This window comes from Bombus vosnesenskii, unplaced genomic scaffold, assembly GCF_011952255.1.
Source record: "Bombus vosnesenskii isolate JDL3184/JDL3185 unplaced genomic scaffold, Bvos_JDL3184-5_v1.1 scf7180000013262, whole genome shotgun sequence".
Classification (NCBI taxonomy): Eukaryota; Metazoa; Arthropoda; class Insecta; order Hymenoptera; family Apidae; genus Bombus; species Bombus vosnesenskii.
In genome coordinates this window covers 5,691,898-5,717,307 of record NW_022882922.1, presented here as the reverse complement: position 1 = coordinate 5,717,307, position 25,410 = coordinate 5,691,898, and the positions used below count along the sequence as shown (strand labels likewise).

The following is a 25,410-nucleotide window of genomic DNA, read 5'->3' as shown; positions in this document are numbered from 1 at the left end:
GCCACGAGCGTTTCGGTAGTAGGGATCCGTGAACGAAACCGTAACGAGGAGCTGGCCCGGTCCTAGGACAACCGGACCGTCGTCGCGGAATGCCGAGAACCGGCAGCCAAGGGCTCGATGGTGGGGTAGTCGTACAGTTACGGAGGTGAATTAATAACCTAGAAACGAGGAACAAAATAAGAGTAGTTTGACGATGAGTTGTTGAACGTGCTGGTGGAGCAGGTCTTGTTCCTCAGAGGAGAGGATCGCGGAAATACAAGGAAGAAGGTGAAACGAGTCGATCTATCGACGAAAGTGATTGCTAAAATGAAAACAAAGGCGCACGTGCGACAGCTGGGTGGACGAGTACGCTAGCGACGACTGTGGAGAACAAATCGGAGGACGGTAACGTTACGCGTTTCCGCTGCCGTGTTATCGATCGGATCGAACGGAACAGACAAGAAAAAAAAATAGGAAATGAAAATTCAACGACTCTCGTATCAAGGAAATCAAGTAGGAAGACGTTTGCACGTTCGAAGGAAACAGAAAGAAGGAACGAATGATCCGTAAAGCGGTCTCGGTGGGATGTCGGTACAGTTACAAAGGTGAATTAGTTGGCGGAGAGGTTACACCGCGATTAACGACAGAGAGGAGATAGCGAACGTTACAGCCGACTTCTCGTGGCTTCTTTCTCTCTTTCTCTCCTCTCGAGGGTATATACTCGCGTCTGATGGGAGGATTCCGGCGTGTCGGTGTCCACCTGGTAGGAGTCGTGCACCAACACTATGTACTACCGCGATAATCCCTTCGCGGCACAGAGCAAAAGAGTGGGAAGGAGAACGTCGAGGAGGAACCTCGTAGAGGAAACGATCGAGGAGCGTTAGAGGGAGAGGCCGCTGCCGCTATAGCAAAAGGAAGAAGACGCGAGGGAAAGACGGGAAGAAGAGGGAGAGAGATCGTGAGACTAAAGACGGGGTGGGAGAGGGCAGGTCGCGTGCCGGCGTGGTGCTACTCCGTGGCTGAAAGAGAGGAAAGCACTTACCTTCCCGACGTCTCTCACGGTTAACACGCAGGGGAGCTCCTCGCTATCCTTACGCGCACACCTTCCTACCTGGAGCGCACCGACGATCCACCCAGACTACCAGCGATACAAGCGAACGTCCACCGTGTGTTCCTCGTGGTTCACCTACCTACCTACCTACCTACTTACCAACCTACCCGCCAACCTACGAGTTCAGTCTCCCCGCCCAGTCCACCACGGTACCCTTCTCTTTGTGTGCGTGCTTCTCCTCGCGATATCATCCCGTCTCTCTTTCACTATCGATCCGCCTCTCGCTTGCTCCACCAACTTGGTCTACTTTCCTCTCTTTCTCTCTTCTCGCCGATCACCTTTTTCTCCCCTGCTCCGTTTCACCGTCTCGGTGTTCGCCACTCCGATCGCGACCACGCCGCGCGCTCTCCCGTCCCCGACCCCTCTGTTCGCTCGCGCGACGCAGTTTTACTCACCGATACACTCGGCTTACTCACCACCGTACACACAGCCTCCTCTCGTCGCCGCGTCTCCTGCACCGTCTCGCCTCACCGCGCCACGCCACGCCACGACTCTCCCCGTTCCCGCCTCGACGAGCCACGACTCGCAGCGAGTCGCGTCTCACGAATCTCGTCGAGAGCGTTCGCTGATATTCCGCTTCGTCCACGAGGCAGCCCGACGGGGGGGATATCACACGCCTCGAGAGAGGACCTGGACAAGGAGCACCAAACGATCGCCGGACGGTGCTGAGCAACGTGGTTGACTCCTTCCGTTTCTCCGTGCTCTCCAGTCGAGGAACCAACCAGTCAGGACTCGGCTGTCCTGTCGACACGACACGCGATCCACGCGATCGATCGGAAACATCACGCGGGACACCACGATCGCCCCGCCGAAACACCTTCCGCATCCACGATACCACGCCACCGTCACCGTCACCGACCGGACAGGATACACGACGGTCGCGCGTGCAACATCCATCGATTACACGATCGTAGGTGCATCCGTGAAGATTGGTCGTCGCGTGGCCCTAGATCGTTTCATCCGTTCGAGTGACGACAGTTTCGCAAGGAGGACTATCTCTAGTCAAAAGCACGGAAACAGGACACACAGTTCTAGGATAATTATCCCGTTCCACGTCGATTCGGTGATCCGGATGACCTAGAAACGATCCGCTGGAACAGCGTTTGTCGCGTGACACGCACCGAAAGCGAGGGAAGCGCGTCGCGATCTGTCGCTCGAACACGTGGTCGCCGCCGCGCCGCCACGAGGCACGCTCTTGGAACGCAGATTCCCGTCGCGGAGCCTCGCAATCACCGTCAGGATGTTCGATCGGACGTTTCGATCTGGATACTCGTAGAATAACGATCCGCGGATGATCGATGAACGAAGAAGAAGAAGAGTGCTCGAGTGTGAGGATAGTGTGCCGTTGTTGAAACCGGAGTGCCTCCTATTTTTCCTCTTCGCTTTCTTCTACCTCTTCTTCTCTTCCTCCCTCGACTGACTGACTCTATCTTCTCTTTCTCTCGCGTGGAGCTGTGGTGAACTCGTCGAACTGTTACGAACGCGCGATCAAGGGGGAAAAAAGGAAAACGAGTTTGATCGAACGGGGGAAAAATCGCAACGAAACAAGTGGGGAAAGTGAGAAACCGTTCACCGGAAGTGCAGCCAACTACTACCCCCGGCTTCAAGGTCATGGAATGACGCATAAGGTAAACCTATTTGTTCTTCTTCGACCCGATCTCGTTCCCTTCCCGTGGCGAGGCTTAGCTCGGCTGGCGCCTCTGAATATTTATGAAGTCACTCGATCGCGTTCGATTCCTCGAAGCGTCTGTCGCGTGAAACGAGCAAAGATCACGAAAAAAGAAAACGCGTCAACCTGAAATCGATTGAGACGTTTGCTTCCTTAACCCGCTACCGACTTATCGACCACCTCGCCGTATCTAAAATCTCGATTCGTACTCCTGCGGCTCCTTTCTCTGGTATCGTTACGTACAAAACGACGAATATTCACTTCTCAAAGATATATCTTTCGGAGATCAAGTAGGAAATGGAATTTTCTACCTTCGCGAAATTCTATCCTACGGATACAAATCTCAAGGCGGCAACAAATTAAATAGACTCGCCACTTAAATCCTAGGAGGCGATAGGTTCGTATCGTGTGACGCCGCGTAAAAAATCGGCCGTTCATCATCGGACATAGTGGCACGATGAAAAATGATCCGTGTAACAAATAGATCCATAGATCGTTTTCCGTAACGCACGAGCGACGACGCGGCGTTTCACTCGGCGAGTCTCCCGCGGCCGTCTAATTCGCTTGGAACCAGTTTCGAAGTCGCGTTTGCGATTCCGCTTGAAAAGTAAGCGTCGCCCACGCTCGTCCTTATATCACCGAACGGTTCGTTCTGCCGCTCAACCAACGAGACACATCGCAAAAGCTATGTTCCCGCCGCGATCCTTGCCGTTTCCTCGTTCATAAATTTACGCGCCTCCGGACTGGCGAGGGGCTGCGCCCATTCGCGGGATCGCGACTGCCACGAGATAACTTGGCGCGATGTGAGCGGTTAGACGCTCGATTTACGCGAAACTTTGAAAAATCGTTTATTCCTGGAGGACGATTTAGTAGTAACCGGTTTGAGAATCGTATTATTGTTTACTTTTCAAAAATATCGCGCGAATAGTTGCGCAACATGGTGAATAATCTAATATAGTTTACGGGTAAGTGTAACAACTTCTGAGTCAATAAACAGGAAACTTTTGACACGTATAAAGAGTCGTTACATAATCTTGGCTACCTGTAACGCGCGATAGCATGTTTCGATTGAAAAGTTGCTCCGGTTGTACGATTGTCGAAATAATTATCCCGTCTAACTATTACGCTATTACGACAGCTATTTTCCAATTCAAAACGTGCCTATTTACCGATCATATCTTTTTTCATTCCCTTCATAAATACGGCGCCATTAACCGCACGTGTATCGAAGCTAACAGCTGCTGCAAGGTAATAAACATTTGCAACGAACCTTCCGCATCATTTATGCTACGACCTGTTCATTTATTTTATTGTGTATTATCAGAGGAATCCTCGCCCTGTAACACCGCGGCTCTTTTCTCTCTCGTTTATCGTCCACCGTGGCTATTAACATATTTGAACACATAATACGAATAGAACTTTGCGAACTAATATAAAATTTGCGCAACATAGCGTTTGCCGGAATTCAAGATGTTACGATCGTTTAACGAGCATTTTTTAAGAATCGATAACATCGTCAGAGAGTACGGGCGAAGCGGCGCGACATTCAACGCGTGTCGCCTGCTCCGAATCGAAGGAGGCCATCAGGCACGACAGAAGATTCTCATGACGGTGCAGGAATATTCGTGGGTATCGCATAAATCTTTGCAAGTCGGTCGTCCGTCTCTTAACGATTCAATGATTAAATGCCACGAATTCCCCGAACCGAGATACATTATTCATAGAGAAAAGGCCGGGTACGATAGTGCACGCAGCGCTTACGGTTCCGAACGTGCAGCAACGTTAACAGTTAATTGATAACAGGTAAACCAGCGGCGAGGCGCTTCAATTTTTGTTGTAGGAGCCACGCCGCGATCGAAATAGACCGACAAGACCGTTAACGGTCGCGTGAAACCAATAGCACCGGCCTTCCTTCCCCTCTTCTCTCTCGCTCACACTCACTGTTCCATTATTTTCTTTCTTTTCAACCGGTTGCGCCGTTCCCGCCACCGCGCCGTTCGATCCTCGCCAAGTGCCATTAACGATTCCTCGCGACCGCGTCTCCTCTGTCTGCGTAATAACTCACAGGCGACTGTTGTTCGATTTTTTTCCAGCAGCTTCGCTCTGTAATTTGCATGGACGTTTCGTACGATTAACGCTCTGCTGATCGATAACATCGGGATCGACGACGATGCGAATCGAACTACACCGGATTTATCGCGATCCAATGAGGGACGGCGATGCCTATAACGGTTAGCTCTCAGAATTTTCCGCGTTTGTGCGTTTGTAATGCGACTCCTTTTTCGCTCTGTATCGAGTTGGGTACATACTTCGCGTCGTCCGAAAGCTACGAAAATTTCTACGACTCCGTTCGATGGACCAAACTATCTCGCGAGCAAACGATACGAACAACTGCGAACATTGCGAGTGATAAATTTGTGGATGTTACGTTTTTGGAAGAATATGCAGCCGCGTAACGAGAAGAAAGGCGATTCGAGAGAATCGAATGTGGCACGTCGGTGTCAAGTGGAGCGAAGTTGCACGAACGACTGCAGGTCGCTTCCTCTTTTTCTTTTTTTTCCGATTGCCCAACGATCGCGATGCGTAAACGTGTACCGACGTTATTTGAATACGACCACTATTACGAGAATGGAAAAAGCACGACAATCATGAGAGACTCCCAGAGGTTCGAACAATGTCCTCGCCTCTGGACTGGCGCAAACGGCAATAAAACGGTTCCTGAACGACAACGCCGTCTCCTCGTGGCATCTTTCGTGTCCCCCTCCCGCCCCGCTTGTCATCGTGTTACGTTATTATCCGTTATCTCGAAAGCTGTCGTAAAACGCCTCTAATCTCCTAACTTATTGAGTTCCCTTGCACATTAAACGTAATAAACAACTTTAATTTACAAGCACGAAAAACATAGCATTATTATTAGATCGCGAATGTCTATGCGCATTCATGTTTTCATCGACGTAATTAACTTAATGCCATCCAAATAAAAGTTTCCTTCTTCCATTAAGTATTGCTTTAATCGCGTAAATACGTAAATATCAGCAAGGAGACATAATTAATCTTCTCATCTTAGGTATTAAAATAAAGAAAAACTATCGCCATACGAGATACGTCTACGCTGGCAGTATTTAGGTACTGTTAAATTCGCAACGCGAGTGTCCAGATGAAACCGAGGCGACAGAACGAAGTCTCGGAGAATCGCATTTAACGAGAATTTATACGTTCTTATTCTAGAAGACGCGCGCACGCGGTTGTAAATGTAAATTCGACTCGGTACAAGTAGTGAGAGAGAAAGAGAGAGAGAAAGAGAGAGAGAGAAAGAGAGAGAGAGAGAGAGAGAGTGCGAAAGAAAGGGAGAGGAAGATGGAGACGGGGATGTTCGGTGGCATAAAGCTGTTGTTGCGTGGGCACGCGCACCGACCGCGTCTATTTATACGTCCGTTTGTGTGTACACGTACAATGGGCCTTCGCTGCTTTCAAATTAAATTCGAGCAGTACCGCAATGCCATTGTTAAGCTCATTGCCGTCCCGTCGCGGTGATCCCACCTATCGTAGACGAGCGACACACGCCTACTTTCCTCCCGAGGAAACATCCACGAGTCGAGGCTGAAGCTGATCCGAGAACGGGAAAAACCATTCGTACTTTGTCCTTGCGAAAAAGAAACGAGCTTTCGTTTCCTGCACGGTGGAAAGGTGTATTAGGTCGTTTTTTCCTTTCTCGTTCAAATATGGTCTTTTCTTGCACCTTTGCACACGGTATACTCTTTAATGTTGCAGATCGAACAGAAACAAAAAAGGAAAGTAAAAAAGTTCATAAACTGGTAGTTTAATGTAAACGGACGTGACACGTGCATAGTGCGTATTCAGCCAAAGTACGAACCTGGCATTTTTACGAGCGCGAAGCGATCATCGCACGTTAGCATGAATATGCAATCCTTTTGCCGCGTTTCGATTTATGAGCGTTGCAAAAAGCGACCAAAAACACCGTGAAATAATACTATAGCTGGTGCAAAGAAGTTGCAACCTTCTGTCGGCATATTCGTCGTGAAAACTTCCGAAACCAAGACCTTCGACGTTATGATCCCAAACGAGCGAATTCAATTCAATCGACTGCATCGGAGTCCTCCATGTTCGATCGTTTCGCACAAGAGACACAGATTCGAAATGACGTTGAAAACTTCAGTTTCAGGTCATAATCTTGCACTTGTGACGTGACAACGAAAATCGAAACAACTATAACTACTATGAAAGGAATCTCGCATGAAACTTTAGTCGTGCGACTCTCTCGTCAAAAGTCGAGCTTAGATTTGTTATGAAAGCGGCCTCTCCCCAGCCATAATCGGCGTCGATACGCAAGTAATTATCTGTGCAACTCGCCTCGATATCCTTAAGCAGTCGTTACGCTGGCTTTATATTAATTTCATTACGATCGAGTCTAGCGCAGTCTTAATGAATGCGAACGCCGTATTAGAACTCCATCATTGGTCAGAGTTGTCGAACATTTCTGCTGAATGTTCGAACTCTTGGCCAGATAATATTACATGATAACCGTTTTAATACGTGATAATTTAACGCGCGTGGGAATTCGATGATCGTGTTTTCGATAGGCTTGTTGCCGCTTCGTGGCCACCTCACCGCTAGAACGGACCTCTTCTCGATCGAATCACAGCTCTTTGTCTCTTCCTCGTTGTTCGCCACCGCTGTTGCGCCGATAACGTTTGCCTAACTTGGAACGTTCGATTAATCATGCGCGGACGACCATGTTGGGAAAATAAGGATGACTGGAGAAACACGGAGTAATCTCCTAGTTCTATGGTCCAGTGTACCTTGACTCTAGGACGGACTATGGATCAGCTATGTCGTATTTTGCTGACTACCGATCGGATCAACTTTATTATGTTCTTGAGAATAACAACTGTTCGAATGCTCGAGGGTCACTTCGTTAGAGAGAAGCTTTAACGTTCAGACTTTGAATGGTATAATTGGCTATTGAATAACGTTAGGTTGAAAAGTGACAGAAAATATTTTTCTGTTGACAGTCGTTTATGTACATGTTAAACCGTGTACTTTTTCTCCCGAGAAGTTTTTCCAACCACGAGTCATTATCTGAATAGCGTCTAGATAATTTTTACTCCATCTACGTTCAATATTCATTGAAAGTTACATACGAGAAATGTTAGATCCACAGCTGACCACTGACGAAGCGCGATGCGACGCGGCAAACGCACGTGTGCATCCATTTACTCGATCGAAGGTTATGCCTGATCGAAGGTCTTTTACACGAGGGAAACCAGTCGTTCGTATAGGAGCAAATTTTTAGGCTATTCAATAGCAATCTTTCGAGGATATAAATACACGAATGAATTTGTCGAGTAGACTTGTCAGGAAATTGAGTCGTTGCGTTGGTTGTAGAAACGAAACGACGAATAGATCCACTTTCGTCACTTTCCACATAAGGAGCAGAAAAAACATTGGGAATCCTTTTCTTCGAATTTCATCGATCCTCGCGAGAATCCCCTAATTTACGCTCGTTTCGCAAATGATTGGCTACCGGTGGCCTTGGAAGGACACGGTTGGTTCCGTCTCTCGGCCAAGCAATTTGGAATCACATCGCGTGTCCATTAGGGCATTCTACATCTTCCTGGAATACACAATTCTTCTTCAGCGTGAAACTATCGCTTAATGCGTACACGCCGATTCTCCTAAAATCAGGTAAAGTCAAAGGTGCTAGTAAACCGTTTCGATTTCCTCGTTTTCTACGGAGAACGCGTCAGATCGGAAACTTCTACGGGGGAATCGTTGTTTCCACGAATGGAATGATTTCCGCGAAACGCGCGAAATTGCCCGTTTGCGACACGAGGCACAGGCTACGAGGAACGACGCAGTTGTACAGCGTTCGTGTCACTTCGTGGAATGTTGGTAATCCCCGATATCGATGCGGACCCTGGCCAACGCCGTGTATAAATATATACAACGATCAGTCACAAAATCAGGAATAGATTTTCATGAATTTTCCTTGGGGCCCGTTGTTGGCTAGCGTTTGGCCCGATTCTTTCTTCTGTCGCTCGTTCATCTCCCTTCCTTTCTTTCCAGACCCGTCGCGACACCCTTTCACACGCCTCTTCCGCGACATCGTGCCTCTCTCCTCGTCCATTTTCTTACTCCGGTTTCGTTATCTCTAAACGCGTCCATCCCTCGATCTCTCGGTTCTACGTGGCATCGATTCTTCGACCGTTTTCTCATGAAATATTCACGCGACACGGGACGAAATCATCGTTTGTTAGTCAACCATCTCTGTCCCCCCGTGCGTTCCCCTTTCTCCGCGGTTACGATCGTTGACGAGACCGCTCTTTGCCATCCCTGGCACATTTCTTTCCGTCGCTTTCGCGTCCCGCGAGGGCACGGAATTCATTTCGTCGAGTTCCGTGTGTCGGAAGGAAGTCTCGTTTCGATTCCATGGTACGCGACACGAGATAACGAGATACGTGACACGTGGACTCGAAAGAAACATCGTCGCGAATGGTAGGGAAAACAGAATGATCGAATCTGCCTGATTAGAGCAAGAGGTGGCTCGTACAGCACATTTTGCTCGGTTACGAATACCTCGAATACATACATCGAACAAGGTGAATTTAGGCCACACCACAGTCATCGATTATGCAACAGTTCGATCGTACGCCGTTCTAATTACGGACCACGTTCTGACAGCCTCGTTCCACGACTGGACCCCTAGTTGAAGCGATTACAATTAATCACCGCAACCAGGAGCTTTACCAAACTGTGTACTCGTTCTCGCCGCCAATATCGTTCGCTACGCATTAATTAAAAGACGCTTTCTAATACGTCGAATTGAATTACAGCGGGTCATCGATCTCGCCGTGGCGTCGCTCACGGGCGTTCCCCGCGTCTATTTTCTATACTGTCGCGCTGCTCGTTTTCTCATCTGCCACAGATTTCACTCCTTTTAAATCACAATCGCCTATTAGCCGGGGAGAAGGTGCGCTCCCATACGTAATTTTCGTATCTCGGTCACGAGCGCCATGGAATCGCCCGAAATATACCAATTACATAACCGATAGCTTTTTCACGCTGCCTCTCTTCCCTTATCTGCGAGTCCCATCGTCCTACCTGGAATCAGGAATTCTCTTTCCTTCTGTTCTTTCTTTACCTGTGATTTACCGTCGTCGCCACAAATTTCCATTATCAGTGTCAACGACCTCTCCTGACAGAATAATGTCCATTGTGCGTCCGTAAACGATTTAAGAACTTGCCTGTGATCTTTTAATGCGACTCGAACGATAGTAAAACTTACTAAACGACGCTGTCGATAACTTTCTTCGACTATCGCCAAGGCTGTGCAGTCGTTGGCAAAAGAAACAAAACAAAGATAAATAAATAAGTAGTGCATGCGTCCAGTACACTTTCGATCGAGTGACAAAAACGACCACCGGATGCAGCGATTCAATGCGGTGAGACACGCGTGTCGTCGACATCAGGCTATCCATAACGCCGTAAAGAGGGAGTTTCTAACCCATTAAACGTCTAAAATTAAATACCACTAGAATTTGATTGCTAATAATCAATAGAAAAAACTCTAATAGCTTAAACGCTCTATGGCGTATCGTTTTGATCGATTTTATCGGGCACGTTGGAGATTCGATTTCGTAAACTCGGATGTCCGCCAGAGGGCATTTTCGAGTGGTTGGAACCAGAGAGAAACCGATTGTGGTCTCGGACTCGGTCGACCTGTCTAGCGGCGGAGTAAATCGTTTGATGTCTTTGTTTCGGCGAACCCTTCCTCCGTTTGCCGCTCCTTTCTCTTCGTCAGCTGGCTTCCTTGGAAACGCAACGCTCCGAACAATTTTCCGATAGCGGATCGAGAAGGGAGCTGCTTCTTTCGACACCTCTCGCGCCACTTTAGCGTCGCCTGAAGATTCTTACGAAATCTCGACTGCCTGTGAGGTTCAGGCGCGGTACAGTTGACATTATGGATCGTTAAATCGAAAGTTTATCACGGATATCGTATTGAACGTGGAAAAATTATTCAAAAGTACTTGTGTCTGTCGTTGTAGCTAATCTTCGACGATTACTCGACCAGAATATACGGAAATTCGTTGTTAAACGTTCGAATTCCAAAATTATGCAGAATGGAATTTCTTTTCTCGGTGAAGTTGCATCCACATGCAGCAGAATTCTACCATGATAATTGTATTAATTGCGATTAGGAAGCGTCTCGAGGGGAAGTTCCCTTCCATGGACACGAGTTACTTTCTTTTCCCGTTTCTAACTCGCGTGTCTCTTCTTCGCGTGGTTCCCTCTGTTATCGCGTAATTTGCAGACAAATGGCCGTTACTGTTACCAGATGCGGTCTAAACGCGTTGCGTTGCGCGACCCATGAGAAAAATTCTCAGCCCAGCATTGTCAAGTCCTCGATCTAACGTCTATAAATGGCATAATCTTCTTCCGGCGGGGCTGGAAATATTTGGCTAACCTCGGGCAATTAGCGTTTCGCCTCGAAACGGAGCAAACTCCGCGAGAAAGTAACTACCATCCTTTGTCCTGTAGCAACGAATTATTAGCCGATTAATTTTTCTAATCAAACATCGTATCTCCACGCAGAAATTTCCCTGCGTACCTTCCGCTTTTTTCATACTCTCTGTACTCTTGTCGCATTTTAATATTTTTTACATTGCTTTCATGCTGCTTTTTTGTCAACCTTTTTACCAACGAGTCGACGAATAACGCGGAACTCGCGGCAGTACCGCGGTGAGAGTGTAAGGCGAAATTCCAGCGGCGCGCCGATAGTTAAGATTTCATGAGGAAACGCCTGCAATCGTCGGGCATTTATCTAAATCGTGGAAATAGCGGAGAAAATTACCGAATGTTATCTCATACCGAGGACTCCGAAATATGTCCGTGTGGCTTGAGAGAGACCGGGAATTACTACGTGGAAAATCATCGACGAAGGATCGTCCGTCTATCGATTGCAATTACGTATGTTCCAAGCAGCAAATCCTTGTTCTTGTTATTGAACACGTCGAGAACGCTCTCGAATTTGTACACATCATCGTTGAAGTTTCCTAGTTAGGAGAGCACCTGCAGCTACCTTGTACCACGGTTTAGTTTCACTCGAACGAATCGCTGTTAACTCGCTCCGTAACTGCTGGACAAATTAAATCGAACGCGAACCAGGAAAAATTACGCGGGTTTCGTTCGTTGTTCTTCGCGATGATATTGCCTCCGATCTACCTAAATGTTTTTACTATGCATCGGGTACGTTTTTGATTCTTACTTTCTATCGAATTCCGTTGGAATTTAGTTCGAATCGAGCGCATTACTTTAACGAGCACACGGATCGAAATGCAGATTCGAAAGTGTCTGAAATTCAACAACGTAAGACTGTTATTCAATGAGGTTTCTAGCGAGACAGAGAGGAATGTGGATGATACGTCGTTCCCTTGGAAGCGAGATTGCAGTCATCTCTGACGGCATTGTCTTTGCTCGATCCTAATGGCTGAATACCTATTAGGGTCAGACCGTCTGTAGAAGTACCGGAAACCAAACAAGAGATTTCTTTAACCCATTCATCGCAATCCGAATAGAATGATCGACTCGGTTAACCGATAAGGTTAGCGAGACGCGTTATGGCAGTGTTTCCATAGAAGCGAAACAATAAAAAAAAAAAAGACGAATCACTTCTCCTTTTGTCGTTTTTCCAGCTGTAAAAATTCCATCCGGATTCCTACCGGAGTTCCGAGACCTGCTTATTTTAAGCTCCTGTTTAAGCGTTTCGTAATGTCGAGCACAATTAATATATCGCTGGTTGCGTGTTGTCCATTTCAAAATTACGTAGACAACGTGCGTTTTCTGGCTAGAATTTTATTTATTCTGTGTATAGTACGCAGACACCTAGCGGTAAAATGAAAATAACAGAACCGCGTTAGCGTGGCACGCGGCGCGAGCGCGGTGCAAGTAGAAAAAGCCCAGACACGTCTAATCAGGAACGGACAGTTTCTACTGCGGGGAGTACTTTCTCGACGCGAACCAATTTACTAGTAAATTAGTTGCAACCATTTAACCTAACCACCTTTCGTTCGTTGATTTAAGATCTGTGGACGAACTCAAGGCTATGCAACAAGTATTTCAGAGAAACTCGATATTCTCGAGGACATTTCGATACGTGTCTCGCAACCGAGACGTAATGCAACTTGCTTCGCTTTTTCCCTTTCGTCGTTCTCCTTTCCCTTCGTTTCACTTGTTCCGCGGAAATGTAGCCGTACGCGCGAACAAGCTGCAAGGTTGCTAACTACCAAACATCGCGTGGGCGCGATCAAGCCGACATAGGAAACGGACTCGAAGCTTTTATACCGCGGAGGCGAAATCATAAATAATAATCGTCGGATTTATCGGCGCTGCACGCGCGCAACGTACGCGTACGCAACCGGACGAAATGTTGTCGACAAATTAATTCAGTCAGAGTAGCCGGTGCAAGCACGAAACGCGAAGCTCGATGAATAATGAACGGTGTCGCTTGTCAGGCCGAATGAAAGTAACATTGAAAACGATTAAGCGGCGCAGAAACTGAACGCCACTCGTTCGCTGTTCTGTATCGTTTTACCACCTTTCACTGCCTCCTCGCTGTTTCGCGATCGCTTATTGTCCACCTTCCCTCGAATTCGCCTATAGTACTGGTGTCTGTGATACTTTTACTTCCACTTACCCTTGCGGATACACGACCAATGACCAAAGTTCCACTCGACTCGAAGAATACGGTTCGAATTTCACATGGGTAGTTAAGGGGGAATTCACAATTTTGTACTTGCTCTGTGGCCATCTTCCGACGAACTCCAATTACCCGATAAATCCTTGGAAGTTGACGAAGGGTTCGGACCAAGATATTCCCGTAACGCGTCGCTGCCATTTGTTTTATCGTCGTTATCGATCGGTCGAGAGCGACGGTACGCAAATTTGACGCGTGCCGATCGGCCGATTACAATGTTACAGCCGCGACACCGGCTATCGAAGCAATTTTACACTTATAGCAAAAGAGGCAACGGCCAACCGAAAATTACACGCGGTCTCCTGTCGCACACGTAGAGCAATATTTCGGTGTCGCGGCCCGTATGAATTTAGTGGTGCGTCTCGTATTTTATCTCCGACAAGGCGGTGGTTAAAGGGGCCCGCGTCGTAATTAAATGCCGGCACCTCTTGGCCCCGTTATCGGCAGGAGCGATCGTACCTCATACAGAGACCCCGTGCAACAAGGAAAGACACGAATCGACGCGTCTTTCTTTCTTCTTCTTTGCTTCTTCTTATTCGACCGCATCGTCTCCTGCATCTTGTTTTTCGCCATGTCGCTCGACTCGGACAGTGCTTGGACAGGGGACAGCTCGCGGATCAAGATCGTCCGAAATCCGTACCGAGAACGAACCTTTCTCGCAATGAGCACGATCTTGAAACGAAATTCTGCAAGATTTTTAAACCATTGAGTAATATAGCCTGGTCGATAATTTGCCAAATAAGCACCATCCGCGCGAATTAACCTGTCCAGCGTCAAGATGTCGAGCGTTTATTAATTTAAAATCCAGATGCAAAAATCTCAGCGTTATTTTTTATTCGTTGAAAATGTATCAGATTACGTTCTTCGTGCTTGAACGATTAAACGATCTTTTGTTATATTACGTTTATGTGGTGAATCGTAGGTTCGAAAAAAGACACGTTTCGTGAAGGTAGAACAGAAGAGCAATTTGTTGCTACCGTAACACGTAACAATGAACAAGATATTGAATTAACATAGGAGTTCATTGCGTTGGACAGGTTGGTCGCACAAAGAAAAATTGTAACGAACTGTAAAAATGGTAGCAAAGGTATTTGAATATCCGAAACACCTTTCTTCTTTCTTTTTCTTTTCTCTGTTTCACCGTCTCGTTGTTTTTCTCGCCGATCAAAAAACAGAAAAGTTGCGTCACGCGAAAAGAAACGACCGATTGAAATCTTCCCTGCGCCTGACAATCCGGCCAGGGACGTGGTCCGTTCGGGTAACAAGTGGCGAACGGTTATACGCGTTACACGAACGGTGTTTACCACGCCGCAGGGACGCATTTAACGCTCGAAGATTTTCAGATACATGCGCAAGCAGGGAACCCATGCGAGTTGAATTAATGATCTTGGCTCGTAACGCGTGAGTTATTTTTATTTATTCGAAACACGATATAATTAAATGAGAAAATCTCACGATAGTTGCGTTGAAAGATATCGATGCATCCTGAAATATCAAGATACTAAGATATAGAGTGGAACAACGTATAGGTAAACGCGAATAAACGATGTAGAAATTAGTATTCTCGGATCGTAGAAATTTGAAGGATAGAGAAAATGTCGAGTGTCGTAAAACTGGAGATTCGTAAATACGTAAAATTGATAAAAACGGGAGGGAATTGGTCGAGTGGAAACGCTGCGTTGAAAGATGTTGCCAAAGCATAACACCGCTCGAAAAACAACGCATTGTGCAATATGTACGTGGACCGCGTGCGGCCCTGGAGGCGCACTTATGGTACACGTAGGTGAATGTCGGGAGAGAAATCATACCGGCAAGGACGACAACGAGCGAGAGGCAGAGGGTGAACGAGAAAGAAACGACGAGGGAAAGAGAGACAAACCACGCCCGACTCATCCCGACTTTCTAGAAACCGAAAACTGGATCGTGGCCGGCGGCATGTGGATCTCGACCGATCTCTGGTAACGTCGGTCGAGCTTGATTCACGTAACAGATGTCAGTCTTTAAGGATCGTGTGCCCCGCCTTTTCTTCTTCTTGTTTCGACTGCCGTTCCACGGAACCAGCTACCGTTTCCCGTGGACATTACTCACGAAGTCGCTCGGAGAAACTCCACCTTTCGGGAGATAAAGCGGTGCCTCGGGCTTGCTCGAGGGAAACGAAATTCCGAGAAGTACGCTCCGCTCGCGATTAAGTTACCGGAAATCTGTGAAGGGAGAAGGAGCGCGCGCTCTCGTCGAAAGCCTCACGGTCGATTAAGCGGCAGCGGGCTCGTTAAACCAACATCCACCAACTACCAAACGTTCGAATTAACGACAGACAGAGATTCTGTTCGTAAAAAGCGCCTTTAAGATCGTGTTATCTGCCGTTGGACGCGTTACGTCGTCGTCGTCGTCGTCGACGTTGTATCCCGTGAAAAATCTGATTAGCACACGCGAGTTTCTCCGGCTGGCTGACTCGGATGGGAACAAGGGAAAGTACGATATGTAAATCGAACTTAATCAACGACATCTAGACGGATGACGCGTCTCTATGCCTATCGGTTCTCTTCGCAACGAATACGATTCGCGGAGAACGCGAGGAAAGCAACGGGAACGGTCCAGTTACTATCTCTTATCGTTGGAATTCAGAATTAGCGGCTTTCTCGCTGTCCATCGATAATTCCGGTAATAAAGGCTAGGAGTGTCATTAAAGAAGCTCGAGAGAACCGTTTTCCCGGTGAGGAATTTATCTCGGTTTTTGCACGCAACGATGGGTTAACGACTCGCGAACGAAACCGTTCGGTCGTTCTGGATCATCGAACATCGTCCGGGAGGGATCGCTGTTTCCGAACCGTTCGGTACACTTTCGATTCCAACCGAACACCTAACAGTTCTCGTCGCGTTCTCTATACTCGTAATTAACGCTTTTCACTATTGTCGGTCGCGAGCTTTTTGCTCCTGCTCCTTTTACGCCGGAACGGGGTTCTTGCACCGTCGCCGACTCCTCCTTTTCCCTCGGTCCCCTTCGCTCCTCCGCCTCGTCCCCCTTCCCCCCTCGCCCGTCACCAACCCTGTCACCGGCGGATTTCTCTTTCGTTGGAACTGGACAACCAGCTGAAGATTAGCTTCTTCGGTAACTGGATCGACTCGCGTGAAACGACACCGGCTGTGAAAGGATTCTTCGATTTCTCGAATTAGCGAGAACTTCCTTCGTCGAAGATCGATCGAAGAATTCGATTAACCTTCGGCAGAGCGAACGACGGTGGAAAACGAAACGGGCGAATTTCGTACAAAATGATATGCCCAGCGAAGACTTTAACGCGCGCATAAGTAACGATTTACGCGCGGTGATTTCGATGCCAGATAAGGAAACATTAACGCGACAACCTGTCTTCGTTGCAGCATGTATCGTATAACTTTCTTGCGATCTCTGTTGCACGAGCAGTGTGTTTATCCGCTGCACCCCAATTCCTTTAAACGCAGTTGGATTATAAAATCGTAATTTAAGAAATAAAACAGCTTTTTCTTGTTGATTCGCTCGAGCGATTTTACATTACGCGTGTACGTTATACGCAGACGGATCTGCCCGGAGATCGGTTTCGTAAGATCGAAATCAAAATCAAGAGAATACGATGTCCGTTGATTAAGATAGATAGCACGTGCTGTAAAAAGAAGTTTGAACCAACGGTTAACACGTCGATTATGTCACTGGCTATGAATCTCTCGTATCACGTGTCTCGTTTTAAAGCTAGATCGTTGTACGTTCTACTAGAGTTCCGTTACACGGAGATCGCATACTTAAGAACTTCGTATACATCCTCGTAGCTTGTTCCTCGCAATCTTTCATGGTAGAAATCGTTGGTGATGTACGTTCGACGCGCGTTCGTTACCAAAGTATCTCGATATCGTTCAGCGTGACGTCAATACACGAAAACGCGAGCAATTCGAACGATCGGAAGATTAATTTCTACGGCTCCGAAAAACGTGTCGCTATCATCGCCTCCGGCTGAAAGAACATTCATCACGATATGGTTGACGCTTTGATGTATCGCGTTCAGTTTCGTAGGTTACTTAGGTAGATCTCGTTTTGACGTATAGGATAAGTTCGTGTACCTGGCAGAAACGAAAACCTTTCGGTAAATCGTATCAGTTTTTGTCGGTGATCCGAACGAGACGTGTCTGGTACGATACTTGCATTCTTTCATTGTAAATTTGCTCGTTGTTGCAGCAACGAAACAACAATGAAGATTGAAAATTAAATTGCAATGTAAACGTTCGATCTTCGTTTGAATTTATTTTCAGTGACTGTAAAGAATTTGTCGGTCGTTTCAGATCATTCCGAGCGACGAGCAGGAGCAAAGCCGAGGGTGACAGAAGCGGTGTGATGAGCGGATATCTCGGTAACATTCCCCTGCCCCCAACGTTGTTGCACGACCCGAAGTACCCTCCAGCCATGCGGGAGAAAGACTCGAGTCCGAGAAAAATGCCGGGCCACATCAGCCCGAAGCAAGCCAGCATCTATCCGTTGAGCGTTCGCGTGCCGGACGTTGAAGAATTGCCATACGATTTGAGCCACGGCCACGGTCGTGGCCTGTCGAGTCCCACGAATCAACAACAACACCGGCAACAGCCGCATATGAGTCCGGCGGCTAGACCACCTCAATCTCATCATCAGGAGGATCTCGACTGCGAACCGTTGGATCTTCGCGTCGATCACAAGAAGGAAAGACTCACGGACGAGAATCAGAACGAGATAGAGGTTCTGAATCAAAATAGTCTCGGCGGAAGTCTTCCCTATCATACGGTTCTGTTTCCTCAGCATCATGCCGTTCATCCGTTGGTCCTCGAAGCCATGTACCGGTCGCACCATCACAGTTCGTCGGTACCAGATCTGCCTAAAATCCAAGTGCGGGCGTTACCGACCATGGTACCATTGCCACCGAACAGATTCTCTTCCACCACTTCCTCCACGTCGTCCTCTTCCTCTCAGGCTGCCGCGAGAGTTCCGAGTCCCTCGAGTGGCCAGCAACATCAGCCACAGCAACAAAGTCACTCGAGTCAACAGCAGCAGCAGCAACAGCAGCAGCAACAACAAGCTTCCAATCTTCCACCTTACTCCATCAGCGTTCAAGCCGGTCTGAAGCCGAAGGACAGATACTCGTGCAAATTCTGCGGTAAAGTGTTCCCCAGATCGGCGAACCTGACGCGGCACCTGAGGACGCACACCGGAGAGCAGCCGTACAAGTGCAAGTACTGCGAGAGAAGCTTCAGCATCTCCAGCAACCTTCAACGTCACGTCAGGAATATCCACAACAAGGAAAAACCGTTCAAGTGTCCGCTGTGCGAACGATGTTTCGGACAGCAGACCAACCTGGACAGACACTTGAAGAAACACGACGCCGATGGCCCAACGATACTGGACGAAGTTAGATCGAGGTACCACGGACAATTGCCGAGAGCGGACGAGTCTTACTTCGAAGAGATTCGCAGTTTCATGGGCAAGATCACCTCGCAGAGACAAGGAATACCGTACTTCCCTGGTCTGCTGGGTCATGGAGGAGACGATTTCAGGAACGACAAACAACAACTTCAGCTGGAAGAGAAGAGAGGCGATTCTTCCTATTTCAGCGACAGGGATAACCTGAGCTCGAGGTCGAGCAGCACCGCCAGCAGACCCGAGAGCGTGCAAGAGGAGCAACGAGAAGTTAATTCCCCGCCATTGTCCCCTGGAAATAACACCTGAGTCGGGGAATCCGATCGTACGTCCGACGATTCCTCGTCGGGTACGATTAATTAGACATCGAAGTATCTCCGAATCGATACGGTTCCTTGGGATTCCAAGTTTCGTCGATACGTCGCCATCCGTTCGGTGAACGACCGAACCATCGCTCGTGAATAGCGGCCCGTTTACCCGAGGACTTACCGTTGACGAATTACTTTTACGCAACGGACTTGTTTCGCTAATTTTACATTCTCGTGTAATTCTAACTCTTGGTAACTAGAATTCATCGTGTTCAGACGTTGATCAAACGAAGAGGTGCCTTACAGAACGTGCCTGAAATGTTTTCCGAAGTATTTGATGCGCAGAGACTTACAATTAGCCGAGGCGGACGATAAAACTCGACTTTAAGTAGTATCTTAGTACCATTAGACGTCAGATTATTACGTTCCAGTAGGACAAGGTGGACTAATAAAATACGTGCAATTCCGTTCTTAAATTAATCGACAAGGCAGTGTTATGGAAAGAACTATACTATCGTCGATCGAAGACAAAATTTTATATAATTCTATAAAGTACAATACCCTTCTGTACTTTGAAGATTAATTTACACGGAACGTGTATAAACGCGCGAGGGCTGACAAACTGTAACTCAATTCTCGTCGTATTCGTCCTCTTTTCTCGTCCAAAATTCCGTTTTCAAAATTAGCAAGTTAGCGGAATCGCGTGGCTACTCGTTAGAATATTTGCTGCTCGATTCGAAGGGCAAAGCTAGATAATTTCCAGCGACTGTTGCCAGGAACAGCCAGGAGACGAAATCGTCGAACAATACCAAGCGCCACGGGGGAAATACCGAATGGCTGAAAACGACGCTTCGCGATTTTACGACCTAGAAAGTGAATTTTAACCACTCCATCGCCTCGATCCTAATCCGCGGTGTCGATCACCGACGACCGACTATGAAATAGAAATCGATGGGCGGATCCGTGCGGTCGTCGATCGTCCTCGGCCGGAAAGAACGAGAAACTCGATGCCCGCGACACGAGTCGTTAAGTTCTTCGTTGAGTTCGTCATCGAGGAAGTTGGAGACGCGACGTCAGAGCGTGGAACGGTTTTCATAAAGCAAGAAATCATCGAAAGAACGGGCATGTCTTGGCATTCGAGTTGTCCGCGGATCGTTATAGCCGTCCGTATCGTCGACTTTCATTTATCGAATTAGAAAAGTTGAACGAGCAGAAATTACGCAAAGTTTAAAACGATGAAACGATCATGCAAAGATGAAACGGATCAAAGGATTATGCAAAGACGGAGAAATTAACGGCGTACTTTAGGATGAATCTTATATCGAAGATAAATAACACCGAATACGTGGGAAAACACGCAGGAAAAGCAGCTTCCTGTAGCCGACCATTACCAGAACGACTCGATGAAGCTGGTAAAGGCGCCATCGGCCGGATCCCACACGATCCTACGTGCCCCTGGTTTCCTGCGGATGATCGCTGGAAACCGTACCCGGGGCGAAACGATCCGATCGCTTTCCGTTCGTGGTTACGAATTCATCTGAACTTTCTAATCGACGCGAGTGTACGGGTGGCGTTTCGACCTTGGGAGTAAGCGGGACCCGCTTCGATTAATTACGCTCGATCTAGATCGAACAGCCGGCCAACGGAGTACCGTACGAACGCTTCTAAAATTGGCACCGGATGGTTACGTGGGCGACTCGTAATCCGCTAGAAATCCGGCTGGTGGAAAGTTGGACGTTTTTTGCACTCATCTTGCACGGATTGAATGAAATTGGCCGGGTTTCGTATTTACGACGCGGTGGATCATTGAGCAACGACCGGGTGATTGGCAAGAGAGGAAACTCGGTGCGAGAAACGTGGAATCACGGTACCAAAGATCGAAACGCTAGCGAAACGAAAAATTCCGCGAGAAGATTAGCGAGGAAGGAATTTCGCTTCGGAAACATGGAAATTAGGGAAATTAAAGCGCACGAGAGTAGAGGGAAGCGAGTGGAAAAGCGAGAGGGAGGTTGGAAGCGATGGAATCGACTGCCGGCACGGTACTAGGTGGCAATTTATCGGTACTTTCTACCATGTACCGACATTCACTGTAAGTAGCGCAGGTGCAGAGGTGCACGATATGGCGAACCACGCGGTCAGGAGATCATCTTGACCTTGGTAAATACGATCGACGAGCGATTAAGCGAAAAGCGCGACGAGGAGAGGCCTGGGCGTATTCTTTCCCAAGGAATCCGAAGAAACGGTGGCGCGGAGGATTCGAGTGGTGACGCGTGAGAAACTATTTGCGCTTTCTAATTTGAAATGTCGGCGATCTTCTAAATTACAGGAGCCGCCGACTAAATGAAACGCGAACCTCGAACAACCGCGACCTTGATATCTAGCCGATAAAAATCGTCATCGACTGGCAAATGCAACGCATTGCAACAAACAAACGCGATAAAATCGTCCCTGGAATCGTAAACGACGGAAAAACTAACGTCGCTTTTGCTCGACGCAACTTTGGTAGGAAACTTTGCAACTAGAATTCTACTGAATGTTGAATACCAATAACCGGAAGATTGGCGACAGAGTTGAAACATTGAAATTTATTTCACGATGCGAAGCTACGAAACGGTCGACAGGAGTTTGTCTGGAAGTCGGGAAATGGAGAGAGAGAGAGAGAGAGAGAGAGAAAGAGGCGGTGGAGTTCCTTTCGTCAATGCATCAGCATGCGCATCTGGAATCGGAGGATCCGCGCGCGGCATGCAACGACGTGTGTGTTCACAAAATCCATTTTAAGAGCGAACCGATTTCGTAAGGAGATCGATGCAACGCGTTACGAGGACGTGGCCCGAGGTGTGACTAAGCTTCTACGGTATAGATATCTCTCTCCTCCGCGGCGCTACGCGAACGAAGCCTCGAGAGAGGATGGCAGGCCCTGTTTTTCTTGCCTCACGCATACGATCCCGACCGACGATGGCCTCGGACCTCTGTTGCGTTACACTTTTGCCACGCCCCGATCGGACGGGCAAGCTCATCGCGAAAGTGAAACGCAATAAAAGAGTCACATCGAAGCGAGAGAGTCTCGACATCCATGAAACGTTAACAGAGAGATACAGCCGAGAGAAGGAACGAACGAATCGACGAGTCCTCGCGGATCCAGACGAAGAGAACGGTGGACGAACGTCCGAACGAGGAGAAGGAAAGATCGATCGAAACCCACGAGCCTTGGAAATCGATTTCCTCGCCACCTCCCACAGTCACCGATCCGACGTATTTCGACCGAAATTCCGCAGTCGGTTTAACTCGTCGTTCCCCGATCCCCGAACCCCGATCCCGTTGCACGTGCTACTCCTCGAATGTCTCCTCTCCCTTCTGTCTTCGTTTCGTTTTCAGAAATCAACTCGTACGCGAGCGTATACTCGAATAAAGCTAACACCGCGATTCTGCTCTTCTCCTTCTAAATCGTTCAACGTAATAGCGAAGCGAAGCCACCACTTTCCAGAAAAATACGCGAATCTCCGTTTGGAGTGGTCGCTAGTTTTCACGCTAGGCGATCCGTCGACCAGTTGCCTGAATAAAAAAAAGAGGCCGCGAAATTTCTCGGAGACGAGTCTATCCACAAAATCGCGGCATATTCTCACGTCCGAGCGCCGGTTTTTTCGATCTCATCTCGTTCCAGTTTGCACGCGTGATTTCACTGGACAGGTTAGCACGATTCGAATTACGACAGTCTGTTGTTACGAGGACAGGGAAAAACGTGGTACGAAAAAGATCCGACGCTTTGCAAACCCTGCTAGAAATTGCGATTCCATCGTGGTGTTGGAAATGCTCGCTCTTACCTTTCGATTTCGAGACGCGATTAAACGGATTCCCCGGCTCCTGTTTTCCAATCATTGTATATAGATTAGTAAGAACGCGCGATATTTTGGCGATACGAATCGTATTAGCGAATTATAATATAATAAAATACATGTACCTATATAGCTGCTAGAATTTGAAACGAGGCTCAATTTAGTTAGTCGAAGTCGTCGCAAAGGTATTAGTTCATCGCGCGTCGGCGAGTTCCGCGAGATCTAAATACGAGCGTTATCGTTCCGGCGACGAACCGAGACGAACTCGTCGATGGGCGAATCGCTAGAAGCAGCTAATCCCGCGAACGATCTGCGTGCAATTTCAACGAACGATCTCACCCAAACGCGTTCGTCTGTCGAGCGTCGACTCGAGGGAAAATGGTGCGCGAAATGCATCGAAATCGAGTTTGCTTGAAACGACGGGGGTGATAGTTCTCGCGCGTCGTCCTACTCATCGCAACTAAACATAGTCAGCCCCGCGCAACGTGTATCAGGCGGATCGTGAAAGAGTACCGTTTTAATGATATTGATATATATATACGTATATATGTATCAAATAGATATATATATATATAAACATAGAGTTGTATATGCAAAATGGATATAAATATAATATATATGTGCGTGCGTGTGTGTGTAAATCGCACGACGATTGTGATTTCACCGAGGTTACCGAGTTATACGTATTTACCGTTTAGCCAGAAACAGGCGCCGCGCCGCCAGCCGACCAAGCTATCAAGCGCTCGTTACCTTTTAGAACCGCTAGCTCGTAAGTGTGCGCAGGTGTTGTCCATCCACGCTCAGTTTTGTCTTTTATTTTCCTTTTTCCTTCGTTTTTTTTTTTTTTTTCACATAGTCAAATTTCAATAGGGCGACCCAACGCCGATCGAATCGCAGGGATCGCTGTCACCACGAGATCAACGAATCCTTTGCCTCCTCCATATGTGTCGCGTCCCTTCACCTTTCGTTTCGATTGTAAATTTGGTTGCAATCGTAAAGTTGAACGGACGTTCGTACACGTTCGCTAGTGTGGATGATCTCGTCGCGAAAACGAAAGATATTACCGCTCTTTTCTTACGAACGATTTTCCTTCTTAAGTGCTCCTACTTTATACTTAAGTTAAAAAGAACACACACACACTGTCTGTTTTAGCCCCCGTAGTCGCGCGTCCTGTAGAACATAGTGGTGAACTGTATATATGTTTATATGTAATATTCGATTTGAAAAAATATATATATGAATGTACACATACAGAGAAAGAGAGAGAAACGAAGTTACAGGTGGAAATTTATTTTAAAGAAACTCTCCTCGTACTTGCGTTTACTTTCTCCGCTCTCTCACGGCGTTTCTGCCGCCTATACGTATACCTCTGCGAACCTTTCATTAAACTCCCTATTTTTGCGTCCCTACAATTTCGCGAGCTTCTCCGTGATTATGAGACGCGATTAAAAGAAAGTTAAGACTGCAAAGACGAATCAACTTGCCTTTCTCGATGCAACGGAATTATCTAATAATTCCTGTTTCCTTCTAACGCGAGAAAAATCCGAGCATTTGCAAAGCAACGGTAGATGCGTAGATCTGACGAGTCGAAAGTTCAAGTTTTTCCGAAGATGGTCGCGATCGAGTGGTCAACGCATCTGAATCTTCGTCTTGACTTTTCTATTCTTCGTTCGCCGATTCTTCCAGATCTCCTTTCTATTTTTATCGTTTATTCGTTGATATACACGTAATGTAAAGTTTCTTTTTTATCGGGAATATAATAGTTGTAAAAATATAAAGATAAAGACTATGCAAAATTTCGATGGACGTCGGAGAATCGTTGCTTCCACCGAAAGATAATCGAATCGCATGATTCCGTGTCTATGAATGCGAATTGACGAATTCAAAGAAAAGACTCGTACGGATTAACGCGCTTAACGATACCGATCCATAAATAAAGACTCGCTCATCTCGACCAAACTTGGCCTGGAGGTGATCGTAACGAACAGGGAGACTAGGCCGCTTCGAGCTAAGTGGCTTCTTGGCCTCGCCGAGGACATGACTTTGACCCACATATCGGTAAACTACGCCAACCAGACTATTGGTACGAATTCTGATTGTTCTACTCGAAACGACGCTTAAAACGCCTCTCTAAAAAACCTATTCCACTCGACGTTCGTCGCTTTCGTAGAGAACTTTTTTGGTAAAAAAAAAAAAAAATAAATAGCCACGATATAGATAGGGATAAAATGAAATTTGATAAATTTGCGATATTCGTGGGACCACTTATCCATGTAAATAGGTACTTTCCGTCTAGAGATACATTTGATACCGTAAATGCAAAATT

General features: G+C 47.3%; 1 protein-coding gene across 1 annotated transcript; it reads left to right on the top strand.

The window, feature by feature from the left end:
• The first annotated feature begins 1,403 nt into the window (after positions 1–1,403).
• LOC117236950 (MDS1 and EVI1 complex locus protein EVI1-A-like) lies at positions 1,404–24,357 on the top strand. Its single transcript, XM_033500454.1, has 2 exons — positions 1,404–2,718; positions 17,842–24,357. The coding sequence occupies exon 2, from the start codon at positions 17,894–17,896 to the stop codon at positions 19,250–19,252; it is 1,359 nt and encodes a 452-aa protein (XP_033356345.1). The 5' UTR covers positions 1,404–2,718; positions 17,842–17,893; the 3' UTR covers positions 19,253–24,357.
• Positions 24,358–25,410: the final 1,053 nt, after the last annotated feature.